This window comes from Oratosquilla oratoria, chromosome 39 (assembly GCF_046742065.1).
Source record: "Oratosquilla oratoria isolate Oo_2021 chromosome 39, ASM4674206v1, whole genome shotgun sequence".
Lineage (NCBI taxonomy): Eukaryota > Metazoa > Arthropoda > Malacostraca > Stomatopoda > Squillidae > Oratosquilla > Oratosquilla oratoria.
In genome coordinates, this window is record NC_134815.1 from 44,898,661 (window position 1) to 44,913,335 (window position 14,675).

The 14,675-nt window shown below is 39.0% G+C and overlaps 1 protein-coding gene across 6 annotated transcripts in view; it reads right to left on the minus strand.

Annotated features, from left to right (window-relative positions):
- ClC-a (chloride channel protein 2) overlaps window positions 1-14,675 on the minus strand; it is a 343,237-nt gene that overhangs the window by 108,786 nt on the left and 219,776 nt on the right. For 2 of the 6 annotated variants that reach the window (XM_076176794.1, XM_076176795.1), the window contains exon 12: window positions 10,721-10,865. In XM_076176794.1, coding sequence (XP_076032909.1) covers window positions 10,721-10,865 — 145 coding nt within the window. Of the gene's footprint in view, window positions 1-8,057; window positions 8,161-10,720; window positions 10,866-13,030; window positions 13,134-14,675 lie in introns of all 6 variants that reach the window. The other 4 variants (XM_076176797.1, XM_076176799.1, XM_076176796.1 and 1 more) reach the window with 2 other exon arrangements.

Here is a 14,675-nt window from a genome sequence, read left to right on the forward strand (position 1 = left end):
TTTCTTCCATTTTACCCAAGCTTTATCCCTTTTGTCTTTTAACTCCCTACATCTTTTGTTGTACCAACACTTTACATATTCTTTTTCTTGTTTTTGTCTTGGAACATACTTTTCCACTCCTTTATAAATTTTTGTCAAAATATTCCATTTCTCTTCTACTGTTGTTTCCTCCTTGTGTATCCTTTCCCAGTCTGCTTTTTGAAAGAATTCTCTTATTTTATCAAAGTTTGTTTTTCCATACATCAATCTTTCCTTTCTATATTGTTCGTTTTTTCCATGTATTTTTCCTCATTTAGTTCCAGTTCAACCAATATGTGGTCACTTTTACTTATTGGTGTCTTATATTCAATCTTGTCCACTATTTCAGGTTCTGATGTGATTATTAGGTTCAGTCTCGATGGTTCTTCCTCATTTCTATACCTAGTATTCTCTTGTATCCATTGCGTCATTGTATGTTCTATAATCATATCAAGTAGTACATTTCCCCATAGGTTGTCTCCACACTTTACTGTCATCTCTTCCCAGCAGATTTCTTTACAATTAAAGTCACCCATTATAACTATTCTTCCTCCATCTTCCATTATCTTATTTAGTGTTATTCTTGTGTCTTCTAACATATTTTTGTGTTCTCTCTCTTCCCACGAAGCCGTTTAAGGAGGCACATAATTGACCACAAACTTCCTGCTCTTCCCATCCCTGTCCTCCACTTCCATCATAATCATCTCTACTCTATTCTTTTCATATGTGAAATTCTTCACATTTATATCCTTCTTCGTCAGGAACATAACTCCACCCACCTGTTTCTAATCCAATAAATATATGCAACATGTCCTACACTGTTGGGTGGTAGTGGACCTTTCAATTTCGTTTCTACAACCCTCATTATGTCAGGTTCTTTTTCCTTCAGGTAATCATTCAGTTCATTCAAGCCTGTTATTAAGCCATCTATATTTGTGTAAGTCGCTTTTAATTTTCTGCTACCTCCATCCTGTTTTCTGTTTCTCTTCCGTTTTTCTCTGCTATGAACCATTTCCTCACTTTCATATCCACTATTCTCCAATAGAATTTCTCTTTGTCTCTGTTCTGTTCTCGTTATTTTTCCCTTAGCTTCTAGTCTGTTTTCTCGTCCTCTCTTTCCTCTTTATTCATCTCTCTTTTTATCCACACCTGTTTGTATAGATCACTTTCTGCTAGTTTCCCTGTTTTGCTAAGATATTCTTTGCTGTCGTTTGTGACCGGAATTTAACCTTGATTGGCCTGTTCTTATCTGTATTGTATTTCCCTAGTCTATATATTTCTTCAATTTCTTTCCGTTTCTTGCTCATCCTCTTGAACTACTTCTAATATCTTGTTCACTTTTTCCTTCTCCTCCTTTTCTCTATTTGGATTATGCTTCTCTTCCATTCCTAATATAATTATACATTTCTTTTTATCCGCTTAGTCTCTTACTACATTCTCATTCTCCATCATCACTTTAATAACTGTGTCCTTTGTTCTTTCATCTGTTGTTTTACTATATCTCTAAATTCAATTTTGCTGTTCTCTTGGACTTTTCTCCAACCCTGTACCTCTTTTGCTATGGACTCTTTATTCTCTTTGTTATTCTTCTCATCCTTTACTTCTTTTAACTGTCTTTTTAATTCTTCTATTTATTTAGGTTTTGGTTCTCCTTCTTTAGTTCTTCCAATTTATCAACTCTTTGTGTAATCCGTGCAAGTTGACTGAGCCTAACCTCCCACTATTCGTTCATTTTCTCTAATCTTTCCTTTAGACTAGCTAATCGGGGGAGGCTGTCATCTCCTCCCTCATTACATACACGGAAATAATTATCTTCACCTTCCATTGCGCTGCTCTTATCTATATTTCTAATTTTTTACATTTTTACTAATCTCTTCGATTTCACCTCTATCGTCTGCGCATCTTTTGTTGACATTCCTTCTGACTTCCGGGGCCCGTTCGTCCCCTTCCTCATTTCCTTCCATTTTCCTCAGTAATCCCTCCCCTTCTCCTTTTTCTTCACCTTCCCACTACACCACGAGCTTTCCCCTTCCCTACTAATACAACACAGGTACTCCCTCGTCGTTGAGATCCACAAAATTTGAATTTTTCCTGGAGCTCCAAACTTCGCTGTCACTTCGACTGTCGTGTGAGTGTGTGTGTGTGTGTGTGTGTTTACACACATATACGGATAGTGAGGGAGAGAGGGAGATACATATTTCATGGCGGAAACCTGGGTTTAGATAATCTGCAAAATACTGATGCATAAATGTGATATAAACTAGAAAGAAGTGTAATCTGGCAGTAGTACTGTTTTCTGAAAATAGATTACTGAGAGGTGAGACTTCAAATACATTATGGGATTGTATGTCTGTTTCTGACTCTAGCCATGTCTTCTCTACCTCTCAGAATGTCGAGATTCGTCTGAATTGGTTCTAGGGAGAGGACATCTACGGACACCTGCATGTGGTGGTCCTGAGAGACGGACGTCAAAGAGAATCATTTCCCTTCAGAATCCGTCCACTGTAACCGTCATTAACCATCACCAGCTGTACACGTGATCCACACACATGCAACATGGTACTCGTCTTTGGCAAGACCCCTAATCTTGCAGACCTCACCAATTTCCCAATCTCAAAACAGCTTGACTCAATGCAAAGTAAGACAACAACAAGACACCTCCGCAGTATCGCCACACGAGATGCCTAATGTCACCAGACAGACCCCCTGAACCCTTTCTCATACCTACCCCAATTACATTACCGTAACTTTATATACACATCTAACCACGCCCACCAACCATGCAACCAACCCCTATATAACTGAACTAACACCCATATCTATACTTGGTGAGTAACATCTCCCATGCGGTAAAAAAAAAAAAAAAAAAAAAAAAAAAAAAAAAAAAAAAAAAAAAAAAAAAAAAAAAAAAAAAAAAAAAAAAAAAAAATCGCCTTTATTACGAAAGGCTGCGCAGTTGGAGATAAGAGTGCCTAGGTCACGTACCTGACACTAGGACTACCTAGGTCAAGTACCTGGTAGTAGTACTGCCTAGGTCAAGGACCTAGTAGAGGTAGGGAGCCCCTCTCCCATCTCTCATTGTACATAATCTTCGTACCTGAAAATAAAACAATAAAGCCCAGCGGAGACTTTACCTCATCCACTAAATTACCTTTCATGTAGCAATACACATTTCTTTTGTTACACTACATCCTCACCTCCATTTGTAGGGGCAGCCCCGGTAGGCTGACACTCCGTCTCCAAACCGGGCACAAGACCCCTATCTATCAACTTTGTATTGCCTCCATTTTTTCACATAAGGAAAGCGATTGTTCACCTCTCACTGTTACTGTAAACCAATGACAGTGACAGTGTTTCTTCCCAGAGATCTATGGGAAGGCCGTTGCCAGCAACTGTAGGGTTTCGGGTTTCCTGTCAATGAAACTTAAGGTGCCAACAATTATTAGCCGGCGTTGCCGCTACCGTGACACATACATTCCTTTTTCAATTGTTTACTTAAAATAAATAGATGAATAAACAAATAAATAAATAAATAAATACATAAAATAACTTGGATCTAATATTGGTTATCCTTGGCGAATATGAGCAAATGAAAAATATTTTCCTTCCATGGTGGACTGAATGGTGGGCGAAAGTTACGCTTCCCAAGCGACTAGATCTTATCAAACGTACGTAGCACATGGTCAAATGAAAATCGCAATGCTCATCAGATACAACTGGCGAAAGGTGGCTGTCGTGAGAGGCTCAGCAATATAATACCATGTGTCAAGTTAGTGAATATAAAACAAACATATTAAGAATTCGCTATGTACGTACATGAAAAAAGAAAATATGACATGCAAGCAGGGAAGACCACTCAAGGTTTACCAAACATTCTAGAAGTAGAAATGATTATCTTTCTTCTAAATCACAAAAGTACGATCGTGCAAATTATCCTTCTTATTATTATTTAGATACACCGCTGCAGATTTTCGGATTCTGGTGCTTTATATATGATAAGATCATTGGTGAACGTGGCGGGTATGTAGACGGACTCAAAAGATAGATGAAAGGAAGGAGGGGGGTTATACTTTTAAAATGCAGTAAAAAACGATAAAGTGGTGAAACCTGCACCCAATTTTCATGACATTTTAGAGTAATTGTCATATATTCTTTTCCAGAAGTTTGTTAAATTACTGGATCAATATTTATTTATTTTTTGTCCTACGTATCATTTTCTGACCACAAACCATATCACTGTATAAAATAATGAAGACACTAACAAACTGAACATGTTAAAAAAATTAAACCTCTCTAATCACAAAGGTAACACTTAAGAAAGACATATAAAAGTATATAATCTTGAAAAACGGCACTTGTAAAACAACCGAATTAACATTTACTTTCAAACAGACTAACAGACAATTCAACCAGTCATTATATGCATAACCTTTTTGCAGACAGAGTTCTCAAGCTAAATAATACATTTTTAGACTGAACTTGAAGAATAGCCCGGTTATATAAAAAACACGAAACAATTAAAATGTATAAGCATATAAGCACTGTAACAATAAGCAGATAAAACACATAACTTGCATGGGGAACTTATGCAATTATTAGAATCACACTTCTAACTTCATAATCAGAGATGAATAACGAGAGTTTCATTCATACTCGAATGCATATAAGGATATTGCATGATAAAAACTACAGAAGCCATTTCCTTTCTTTTGATACGATAAGGCTGAAACTAAAAACAAAATCTTACTTGAGGCAGAAGAGCAAATCTTCAATAGGCTGGAATAAATTTATTGAAATTAAAACAGCACTAAAAAAATTGGTCCCCATTAGTCAGAACTCATTATATCATAAAAGACACTGATGTCTTGACATGTACACTAGATATGAAAATACTGCATGGAAACAACATATACAGTGTACAAGAGGGATCCTGGGTTATGTAGTTCGCTAACACCACACAAGTTCATGCTGTCAATAGTTTCATAAACAAGATCTTGCGTGCTATATTGTGGATTTGTATCGCTGAAAAAGGTCACATCAAAATACCTGAGACATCGAAGAAATAATTACCTATGACATAATATTACACATTTAATAAAATCCGTTAAAAACTCATTTCCTTATGACAATTGTCGACATTTATCACAATGTTTTCTAATCTGGAAACCTTTACTTTGCGACGAAAACCGTATCTAAATGTAGTCTACCTTTCGGTCACGTGACGTAGTCGATGAAATCATTGTGTTTCATGATTGCTTAGGTAGTCAGTTTAGTTTCGGGTTAGCTAAAATCTATTGTCAACACACTACTAACTAATAAAAAAAATATTCGTGATATCAGTTACATGAGTGCACTACACAACTATACAACACTACCTACTGATCAGTCTAAGACATTGCAGACTTCACACTCGAACTAAATAAAAAAAAATCATGGTCGGTGAGAGAGAGAGAGAGAGAGAGAGAGAGAGAGAGAGAGAGAGAGAGAGAGAGAGAGAGAGAGAGAGAGAGAGAGAGAGAGAGAGAGAGAGAGAGAGAGAGAGAGAGAGACGTTCTTTTTTGTGGAGATTAGTCTCTAATTATTAAAAAAAAAAAAAAAAAAAAAATTATGGGTGGCTATGGTCCGTAGGGGTGTCATTAAAGTCCTCAAATACTGACTGCATAAAAAGATGATTTTTTGGCAAAAGGTAAGGATGTCCTACGAGATTTTGAGGATCTGGGGAAGACATCTAAAATAGTCTACAAGAAGGCATTGAGGGATGTGTTGCAGACGTATGGGATAGGAGGAAGGTTGTTGAAGATAATCAACATTTTTTTCACGTGAGTAATAGAACTTGTGTTAGGGTAGAAAATGGAAAGAGTGAGTGTATTAGGTGAAGGTAAGACTGCACCAAGGTTGTGTAACTTCACCATGGTTGTTCAGCATGTACATGGGTGGGGTAGTATGAGACGTGAATACGAGGGTGATGGGTGGGGTTTTGTAGATATAAAAAAAAGAAGTGTTAGGTGCGTTAGTTATTGTTTACAGGCGAAACTGAGTTTGCAATTCCGTCGGAAGATGGTGTACAGCAGTTGGTGAGTGAGTTTGGAAGGAGGAGAAAACTGAAAATAAACGACGACAAAATAAGGTAATCAGATGTACAAGAGAAGGAAGTGGTTGTGAGTTGGAAAGTCTTAAAGGAGAAAGGACGGAGGAAATGGAGAATTTTAAGTATTTAGGATCACATGTACCTGAGTGGGGACAGGGTTGGATCCAAGTACAGACGACTGTACTTAATTCCAAATCCAAGTATCTGGATATTTTTCAAGTACAAGTACAGTAATTTTGCTATGTACTTAAGTCCAACTCCAAACACATGTCATTGTAGTTAAGTATAAGTACTTTATGCCACATTCCTGTCACAAATTTGTAACGCACGAAAAGTAGTAGTTTACGTATATACACATTGATGAGTACACTGTTAAAGTGGGTTTCGATACAGGAAAGTAAATGGAAATTTGACCTTTATTTTAGCACATCACTTCTTTTATCACAGGATTGTAAAACAAGAACGTATACTTTATGAATAACTTAAACAAATGATATTCCCTATGCTGTAAATGCAAAAAAAGTATCCATATATTTCTCATATCAGTAATGAAACTATATTTGGCGTAGAATATACGGCTAAGTATCAGGGCATTAAAACGTGTCCCATGTTCTATGTTAATTATATATCCAGAAGTTTTACAACTAAAAATAACAGATAAGTGCATTTACCCAATAGTATCATCACAAAGTTGCCTAGAATCTATATACAGTATATAACTTTTGATTAAATAAAACGTACTTGTTTATATTTTAATGTTCTTGGTATTTTTAAGTACTTTGGGTATAAATACAAGTACTATTGAGTTTTTTAACTCCAAGTACATGAAAATGTACACCTAAGTCTAAATACAGTACATGTACTTAGACCCAACCCTGGTGGGGGCAAGGTAAACTACAGAGTGAGGGATGAAAGTAGAATTTTTGTGGGAAATGAACAATGACAAGAGAAACAAGTATCTGGGAATGGACGACATGGGAAGACTGTACAAAGGAATGATTGTGCCGATGACATTGTACAAGGTAAAGACTTGGAATTGAAGGGAGGCAGAAAAAGGGTTTAAAAGTATTTGAAACACTGAGTGAAAGAAGTATGGCAGGGGTTCAAAGTATGGACAGAGTGAGAAATGAGGAGATGAGGAGAAGAATGGGAGTGGAAAGGGAGCTGAAATATAAGGTTGATCAAAGAACATTGGGATTATTTAGGTATATGGAATGAATGAGTGAAGAAAGGCCAGCAAACTGGAGTGAGCTTGAGGAAAAGACCGAAAATACAATGGGGTGAATGGGGTCTTGAACACAAGATGAATGGCTGCTGAGCAGGAAAGGGAGAGGGCCTGAGATGTTAGTGGAGAGTGGTTGTGAATGGATGATAAAGGGATTTCTTTTTCATGTCTGCTTTGTAATTTCGCTTGTGGATGGGTGGGGGAGGGTAGCCATATAATGAAGTTGTGGGAGTTAACCAGTTTCGGCTGCCAGGCCTTGCTGCGGAGGTGCCGCGTCTTGCTGCATTGCTTTAGAACAGGTCAGTGGGCGGATCAAGGATGACCAAGGATCTATGAGGATCTATAGATCCTTGATATAACAATAAAAATACCTTCTAATCTCGTTTTTATTGTTATATTCTAAACTTGTCAGTATTAGTATATTCTATTTTTTCATTATTACTACTTATAGTACCATCTAAATTTTCTTTGTTGTTATATCTTGTTATATCAAGGATCTATGAGGAGCTAAGATTAAAGAGAAAACAAAAGGATGTTGGATGGGTGTGGGATGGGTGAAGGATGGGAGAGAGAGAGAGAGAGAGAGAGAGAGAGAGAGAGAGAGAGAGAGAGAGAGAGAGAGAGAGAGAGAGAGAGAGAGAGTGATAGTGAGAGAGAGATTACTATTTCTAAGCTACGGTTCTTGGTTGGTCCATGCACATACGAGCCAGCAAGATGGCGCCTTACTTGATGATGCGTTGTCAGGTGTCCGGCGATGAACTGACCCAAGCCAGGCGGGCACGTAAGAGTCATGATCACCGTTGTCAACAGGAGCGGATACAGTAACCGACTAGTAAATAGGTCAGCGCATTTGTCATACGAACACCGGCCATGCGCGAGTCAGATTTATTTTTTGTAAAGATTCCAGCCAGGTGACGTCATTTCATGACGAAATAGGGCGATCCGGTAAATCGGTTTGCGAATCGGGTCCCAAGTGTTGTCGTCGGTGTCGTCACAGCGCGGTTGGTTTTGACATCACAAAGGATTTCCAGATCAATGGCGAAGATGAAGGCTCGTTGTTGTTGTTGTTGTTGCAGGGGTGTTGTGTAGTTGAGGGGGTTTCCACGTCGAAGAGGGCAAGCATGGAATGGGAGAAACAAAGACGATGCGAAGACCGTTAAAATCGGTTAGCGACGAACTCAGCCTATATATATCCGATCGTTTAAAACGATGAAAGATGTTTACTCATGTATATACTTAGCCCGTGTCGGAGAGAATTGGCGCCAACATTTTTTTTTCTGCCTAGCTCTACGTAAAAAAAAAAAATAATAATAAAATAAACAAACCACGGAAGCTTTCGAACACAACGGTGCAAACTTCCACTAAACGACGACCATTCTATCCACGAAAATCCTTGAGAGCGGAGCAGTCCAAACCTTGTTGAGGCACGGAAAGTGGAGGTAGAACAGCTTCACTAATCAACTCATTCTAACCCGCCGAGTCCAAAGGTCGACTTGTACATAATGAGTTTACTTGGGTTCTAGTTAGACGATTTAATTCTGTCGAGGGAAGTCCCTCACATGTTCAAAAACACTCGGTTGAAGTCCAACGTCCATCATGGTCGAAGTCTTCCAATTTCGATTTTCATTTACCAAACTGTGATTTACCAATGTGGACGTGTAAATTCTCATATGTGACAGACATAAAATGTATTCATACACATCAAATTTTATTTGCGCTAAACACACACACACACACACACACACACACACACACACACACACACACACACACACACGGAGGTATCGGCGGTACCTGGTTCGAATCCTGCCCAGGGCTGAAATTGTTTCAGTATCGCTGCGCTTCGAGTCGTTACTCCAACTCTCGTGGGCGGGGAGTTGGGTGTGTGTGTGCGTGTAAGGTCATAGCATTACCCATAGATCGGTCATACGAGCTCTGAGCTCTCTTCCGGGAAGGAAATAGTTGTCGATCACGAGTCCAACACGCGATCCAAAGACCAAGGTGAATCACACACACACACACACAATTATGGCGGTTCCTTTGTTGAAGTGGGGTAAGCGACATTTGGGTCGGTTGCTAAGGTACCACAGGCCTCACACTGTCTAAAGTTTAGACGATGTGAGGCCTGCTCAGCTTCTAAACCAGCGTTTCTCCACCTTTTTACCCTTGCGTACCTTTAAAATGAGTTGCATGTCTCAAGGAACCCCTGTGCAAAAAAAACAAAAAACAAAAACAAAACAAAAACATAACTTTCTCATTTTATTTTCATCGTAATAATAGGTTAAGTAGGATGATGTCTATATTACATTATTACAAAAACCAAGAATATATCGTGCGTGTTTAATTATATTACGTATATGAAATTAGATAAAAAATCAAAAGTGCATTAGCTTATCTCACTTGTTCTCGCGGAACAGTCAGGAACCTTTTGCGGAACGTTAGGGTTCCGGGGAACCGTGGTTGAGAAACGCTGTTCCATTCAAACCTTCTGGGGCAGTCTCGGATCAAAATTCCAAGGTGAGATGAGATCAAGTTCGATGATGTAATAGAAAAACCTACAACGTTTCGCAAAATGTAGTGTTGTAAACTTAAATTTTCTAGGAAAGCTGGTTCAGAGTTGAAACTAGTGAAATCAAATAGTATTCCTATATCCCGCTCTCGATTGGGTGGGGATGCGCTATGGACGCGCGTTACGCTGGGACCCGTGGAGCAACAATCACCATCCAGATTCAACCACCGTTTTGTCGCATTCTTTTGCATGCCACTTAGCTCACTTCATTAGGGAGAATCACAATTATATCCATGTATATGGGTATACATGTGTGTGCATATACATATGTATACATGTGTGTACGTGAGTACAAAATTTGTGTACAATGGACTGCTTTTTATTTCAACTGAGTTAAGTCCTGCTCTCCCCTTTCTGTGATCGTCCTACTGCAAGAGAGAGCTACTTGGTTCTGCCCTTACTTTAACTTTGCAAGAAATAACTAACCTATCGGAAAGTTCATGATCCCACTTGTTTATAAATCTCATCCATCAAAACCTTCATCTTTAAAGACTTGCACATAAGTTCTCGATTTGTTTTTTACACTGTAAACATATTTTCGGGTTCACGTTTCACTGAGCAAGAGTACAGCCAACTAAAGGGTTCAAATTCCAACCAGGGAAGGTTCAAATTCAGGGTTTCAATCTCATTCTCCAAGAAATTAAATCCAAAGCTAAAAAAGGATCCATTTGTCATTCTCTGGGAGTTGAAGTTTCACGGTGAAAGGGTGTTTTATTCCACTCCGCAAAGGGTTCAAAATCCACTCGGGTATAAGGGTCCAGCCTCATTCGCTTAAGCGCAGAAGCTTCCAAGTGGTGCGGAGTACCAATACTGTACTTACTTGGTGGTGTGTGGTCAGGCTGGCTGCAATGAACTGGCCAAACCAAGGCGGGTACTGGATCGTCAACAACAAGATGGTCACAGATATCGGGTACAGAAACCTGTAGTAGTCACGGGTCGATACGGATACCAAAAACAAAAACCGGCTGTAAGACCGGATTAAAACATCGTCTTGGGTGTATAAGGACATCAATAGAGTACGAACACTGGTGTGGCGGACCAGTCATCTTCGCGGTAAAAGATGTCTCGAATAGGGAACACTAACAATTCAAGAAGAACACGAATTTCTTTCTATAGCACGCTCGCTAGTATCGTTTAAGTTTCCTCCCCAGACAAACTATGAAAAAAAGGCAAATGAATAGATAACTAAATATTCTAGAATTACATCTTCATACAGAAACACATTTCAGACCTGTCTTTTACTGACAAAATCTATTCCTCTTACGAACATCTCTCTTGTATTCATGAATTGCAGCTTTACTCCAATCATGCCGACATTAACCGCTAATCTATTTATTTTCTTTTCCTGCACGTTTATTCAGTGGCGCATTTCGACCAAAACACGGCTGCATTTCTCTAACTGACACATGTAACAACTCTGACGACATCTAACATCCCCGCTTCCGGTATACTCTTCCCATAAACAACAATCTTCAATTCTTAAAGATTGTTTTTAGTCTAACTAGCTTAAATACCTTTCCAACCATCCATAAAATATCAATAACTGTTACAAATCCTTCTTGTTAATAGTTATCCATTTCCTCCAAATTTAGAAATATTACAAACGTCTATATATCTCAATACAATCCTCACTCTATACTGATTAACTATTTTATTTTCGTTGATACTCATTTTTCTCTCTATTCTACATCTACTGGTACTCCTGTCTTCGTTTCTTATGCGACATTCCAGTCACCAGCCGCACAGTCTCCATTTGTACATATTCTTCATATTTTCATTAGCGATTCCACTGTATGCTCACCTGTACACAACACCCTGATCGGTATCTATCCCTAGCGGATTATCTTATTTGTTTCTCCAATCCTGACCTCCTTTTTCTTCTTCCTATTCTTATATGCAAAAGTTACTCTAGTTTTCCTACAATGACTCGTTCAAAAAAAAAAAAAAAAAAAAAAAAAAAAAAAAAAAAAAAAAAAAAAAAAAAAAAAAAAATCGAAGCATTTATTCCAATTCTTTAATAATTTTTTATTTATCAATACTATCGTTCTCACCTATTTTTCTCAGTCACCCCTACATGTTTACAAGTTTACTCAAATACCTTTATCTGAACTTGGCATATCCGCATACATGCATACATGACGGTGTTTATTTATAAATACAAAAATTTGGTCATGCACTCCCTAACACACACACAGCAGGATATTTTATTTAAATGCAATGACCTTAATTGGAATATTTCCAATCATTATTATAGCATCTCATTACAAACAGCCTATCCAACAAGTAATCTGTGTGAAGAAATAAAGGAAGAATGTCTTCGCCTAAAGTGACGTCACAGAAGTGACGTAACCTAGAAAACTCCGAACGAATTATTTTGCACTCGGGACTTGAGTGATAATATCGACAATTTCGAGTAAGCGCATTTAGTAAATAAATAAATAAACAAATAAATAGATGAATATATGTATAAAAAAAAATCATAAATTATCCTGGAACTAACTGGAGTGGGGTCCGAACAAACTTTCATTTTGAATCCCACCGACACAAAATTATTTTGGTGATGCTCACCGATTGTTATTTCTGGAATTTGATCAACTGATCGTTTCATTCCAGAAAATCGATGCGTTGATTCAGCTACAGACATTTTTTTTCTTAAACCAGCGAATCTTCAGAATGACAATCACAACCGTAACATGCAAGGATGTTCAGGCTGCCAAAGTTTACTTTGGTATGAATAAGCTGTTACATGAAGACCAAACCGAGAATAGGAGTCGATGTCAACAAACTGTGATGTATATAAAGAGCACATATGGCGGTGGTGGCACTGGAAGAATGGACCTCAAAATCTCCGGTGAAGAAAATTAATTTCCTACTGAAGATGTGGTGGAGTTAGACGTCGGTTAAACAATCAAAATAAAGACAGAAAGTAAAATGACGTCAGGTCGTGAAAGAACTCTTACATTTGACACAAAATATAGCAATAGCTTGTTAGGTGGGGATAAGCAAAAGGGAGAAAAGATATAAAAACAAAAATAATGTAAATCATGCATAACAAAGCACGAGAGAGAGAGAGAGAAAGAGAGAGAGAGAGAGAGATAGGAAAAAACAAAAAACAAAATGGGGGACTTACTTGGCTATGGGTTGTGAGGTCTCCGCAAACAAACTGTCCAAAGCCGTTGTGGAAGGACAGGGAGCTATACAGGATGGTCACCAGCAGGGGATACAGTAAACGGCTGTTGGGAGTGGTCAGGCGGACAGGAACGTGGGTTAGGAAGGCAGTTCTTTAAACGTAGAGGTGTGGGTTGGTTGCTATGGACATTTTTTTTTATCGGCGTTTCTGTCCCTGTGGACAATCTCACGCCAGAATGGAGTGGGAGAGTGGCGGGTGGAGCTAGGGTGGGACGGTGTGTGGGGAAGGGAGTGAGAGGTGGAGTGATGTGGATAGGGTCTTTACAGTGCGTGGAGTGGTGGGCTTGAGAGGTGGAGTTGGGGAGTGCGCCGTGACAGGCAACAGGTGTCAAGCGAATACAGTTGTGATCAGGAAGTAAAGTACAGAGACAAATAAAATGTACATTTGGGGATTCTGGGAAGTAACGGGCATGGAACAAAGGGCAAGGGACTATAGCTCAATGGAATTGAGGATTGAAGAATGCCCAAAGAAGATAAGGGGGTTGACTAAAGAGGATGGTTGGATAGCGGATGTTATTAAGGCAAAATATAATGGTAAGGTCAAGGTAGTGCTTGAATGCATGCATGCACATATCACGTATGTATGTATGTATGTGTTGCACGAATGCATGCAACCACGTATGTATTTATGCTTGCACGAAAAATGTATGTATGATGCATGTATGTATACATAGATGTATGCATGCATGTGTGCATGAATGCCTGCAAACATATATGTAAGCTTAAATGCAAGAATGGATGTATGTACGTACGTACCTATGTGTGTAGTTTTATATATGTGTATATATATATATATATAAAGAAATGGTAGGTGGGATCTTGAGTAGAAGGAAGGTGGATGAAGGGAGGGGGAGGGGGGTAAAAGAGGAAGGGAGGGGGGACGTGTTGCCGACACAAACTATTCAATGTTGCACACAGAGGCTCATGAGCGGCAAGGTCCATGCCGAGTCAATAATGGCATGCCACAGGTGTGTGTGTGTGTGTGTGTGTGTGTGTGTGTGTGTGTGTGTGTGTGTGTGTGTGTGTGTGTGTGTGTGTGTGTGTGTGTGTGTGTGTGTGTGTGTGTGTGTGTGTGTGTGCGTCTGTGTGCGTGTGTGTGTGCGTGCGTCTGTGTGTGTGTGTGTGTGTGTGTGTGTGTGTGTGTGTGTGTGTGTGTGTGTGTGTGTGTGTGTGTGTGTGTGTGTGTGTGTGTGTGTGTGTGTGTGTGTGGTTGGGAAAGTAAAATGGCACATCAAGGCACAATACACAATAGTACCATAATACATAATTGGGCAACATAAACCAAATGGGCATGCATAGTATAAGAGCAAACTAAACAAATTATGAAAAATTAAATATAAACAGAAGCTACTAAATCCTTGTGACAAAATAGGCCCAACTTCATCAGTTATCAGAGAGGATGTGTTCTAATATATGCCCTACTATTCTTCTACATCGGGTCATGGAATCCGTCGATGACGAACATTGTTGTTGTTGTTGTTATCAAGTTCGGGGAGCAGAGGATTCGAACCGGCTTCTGAAAATTTGTCCGTCCAGGAAGGTAACCAGACGGTCGGCCAAGCAATGTTACAGCCGGGGCTGATACT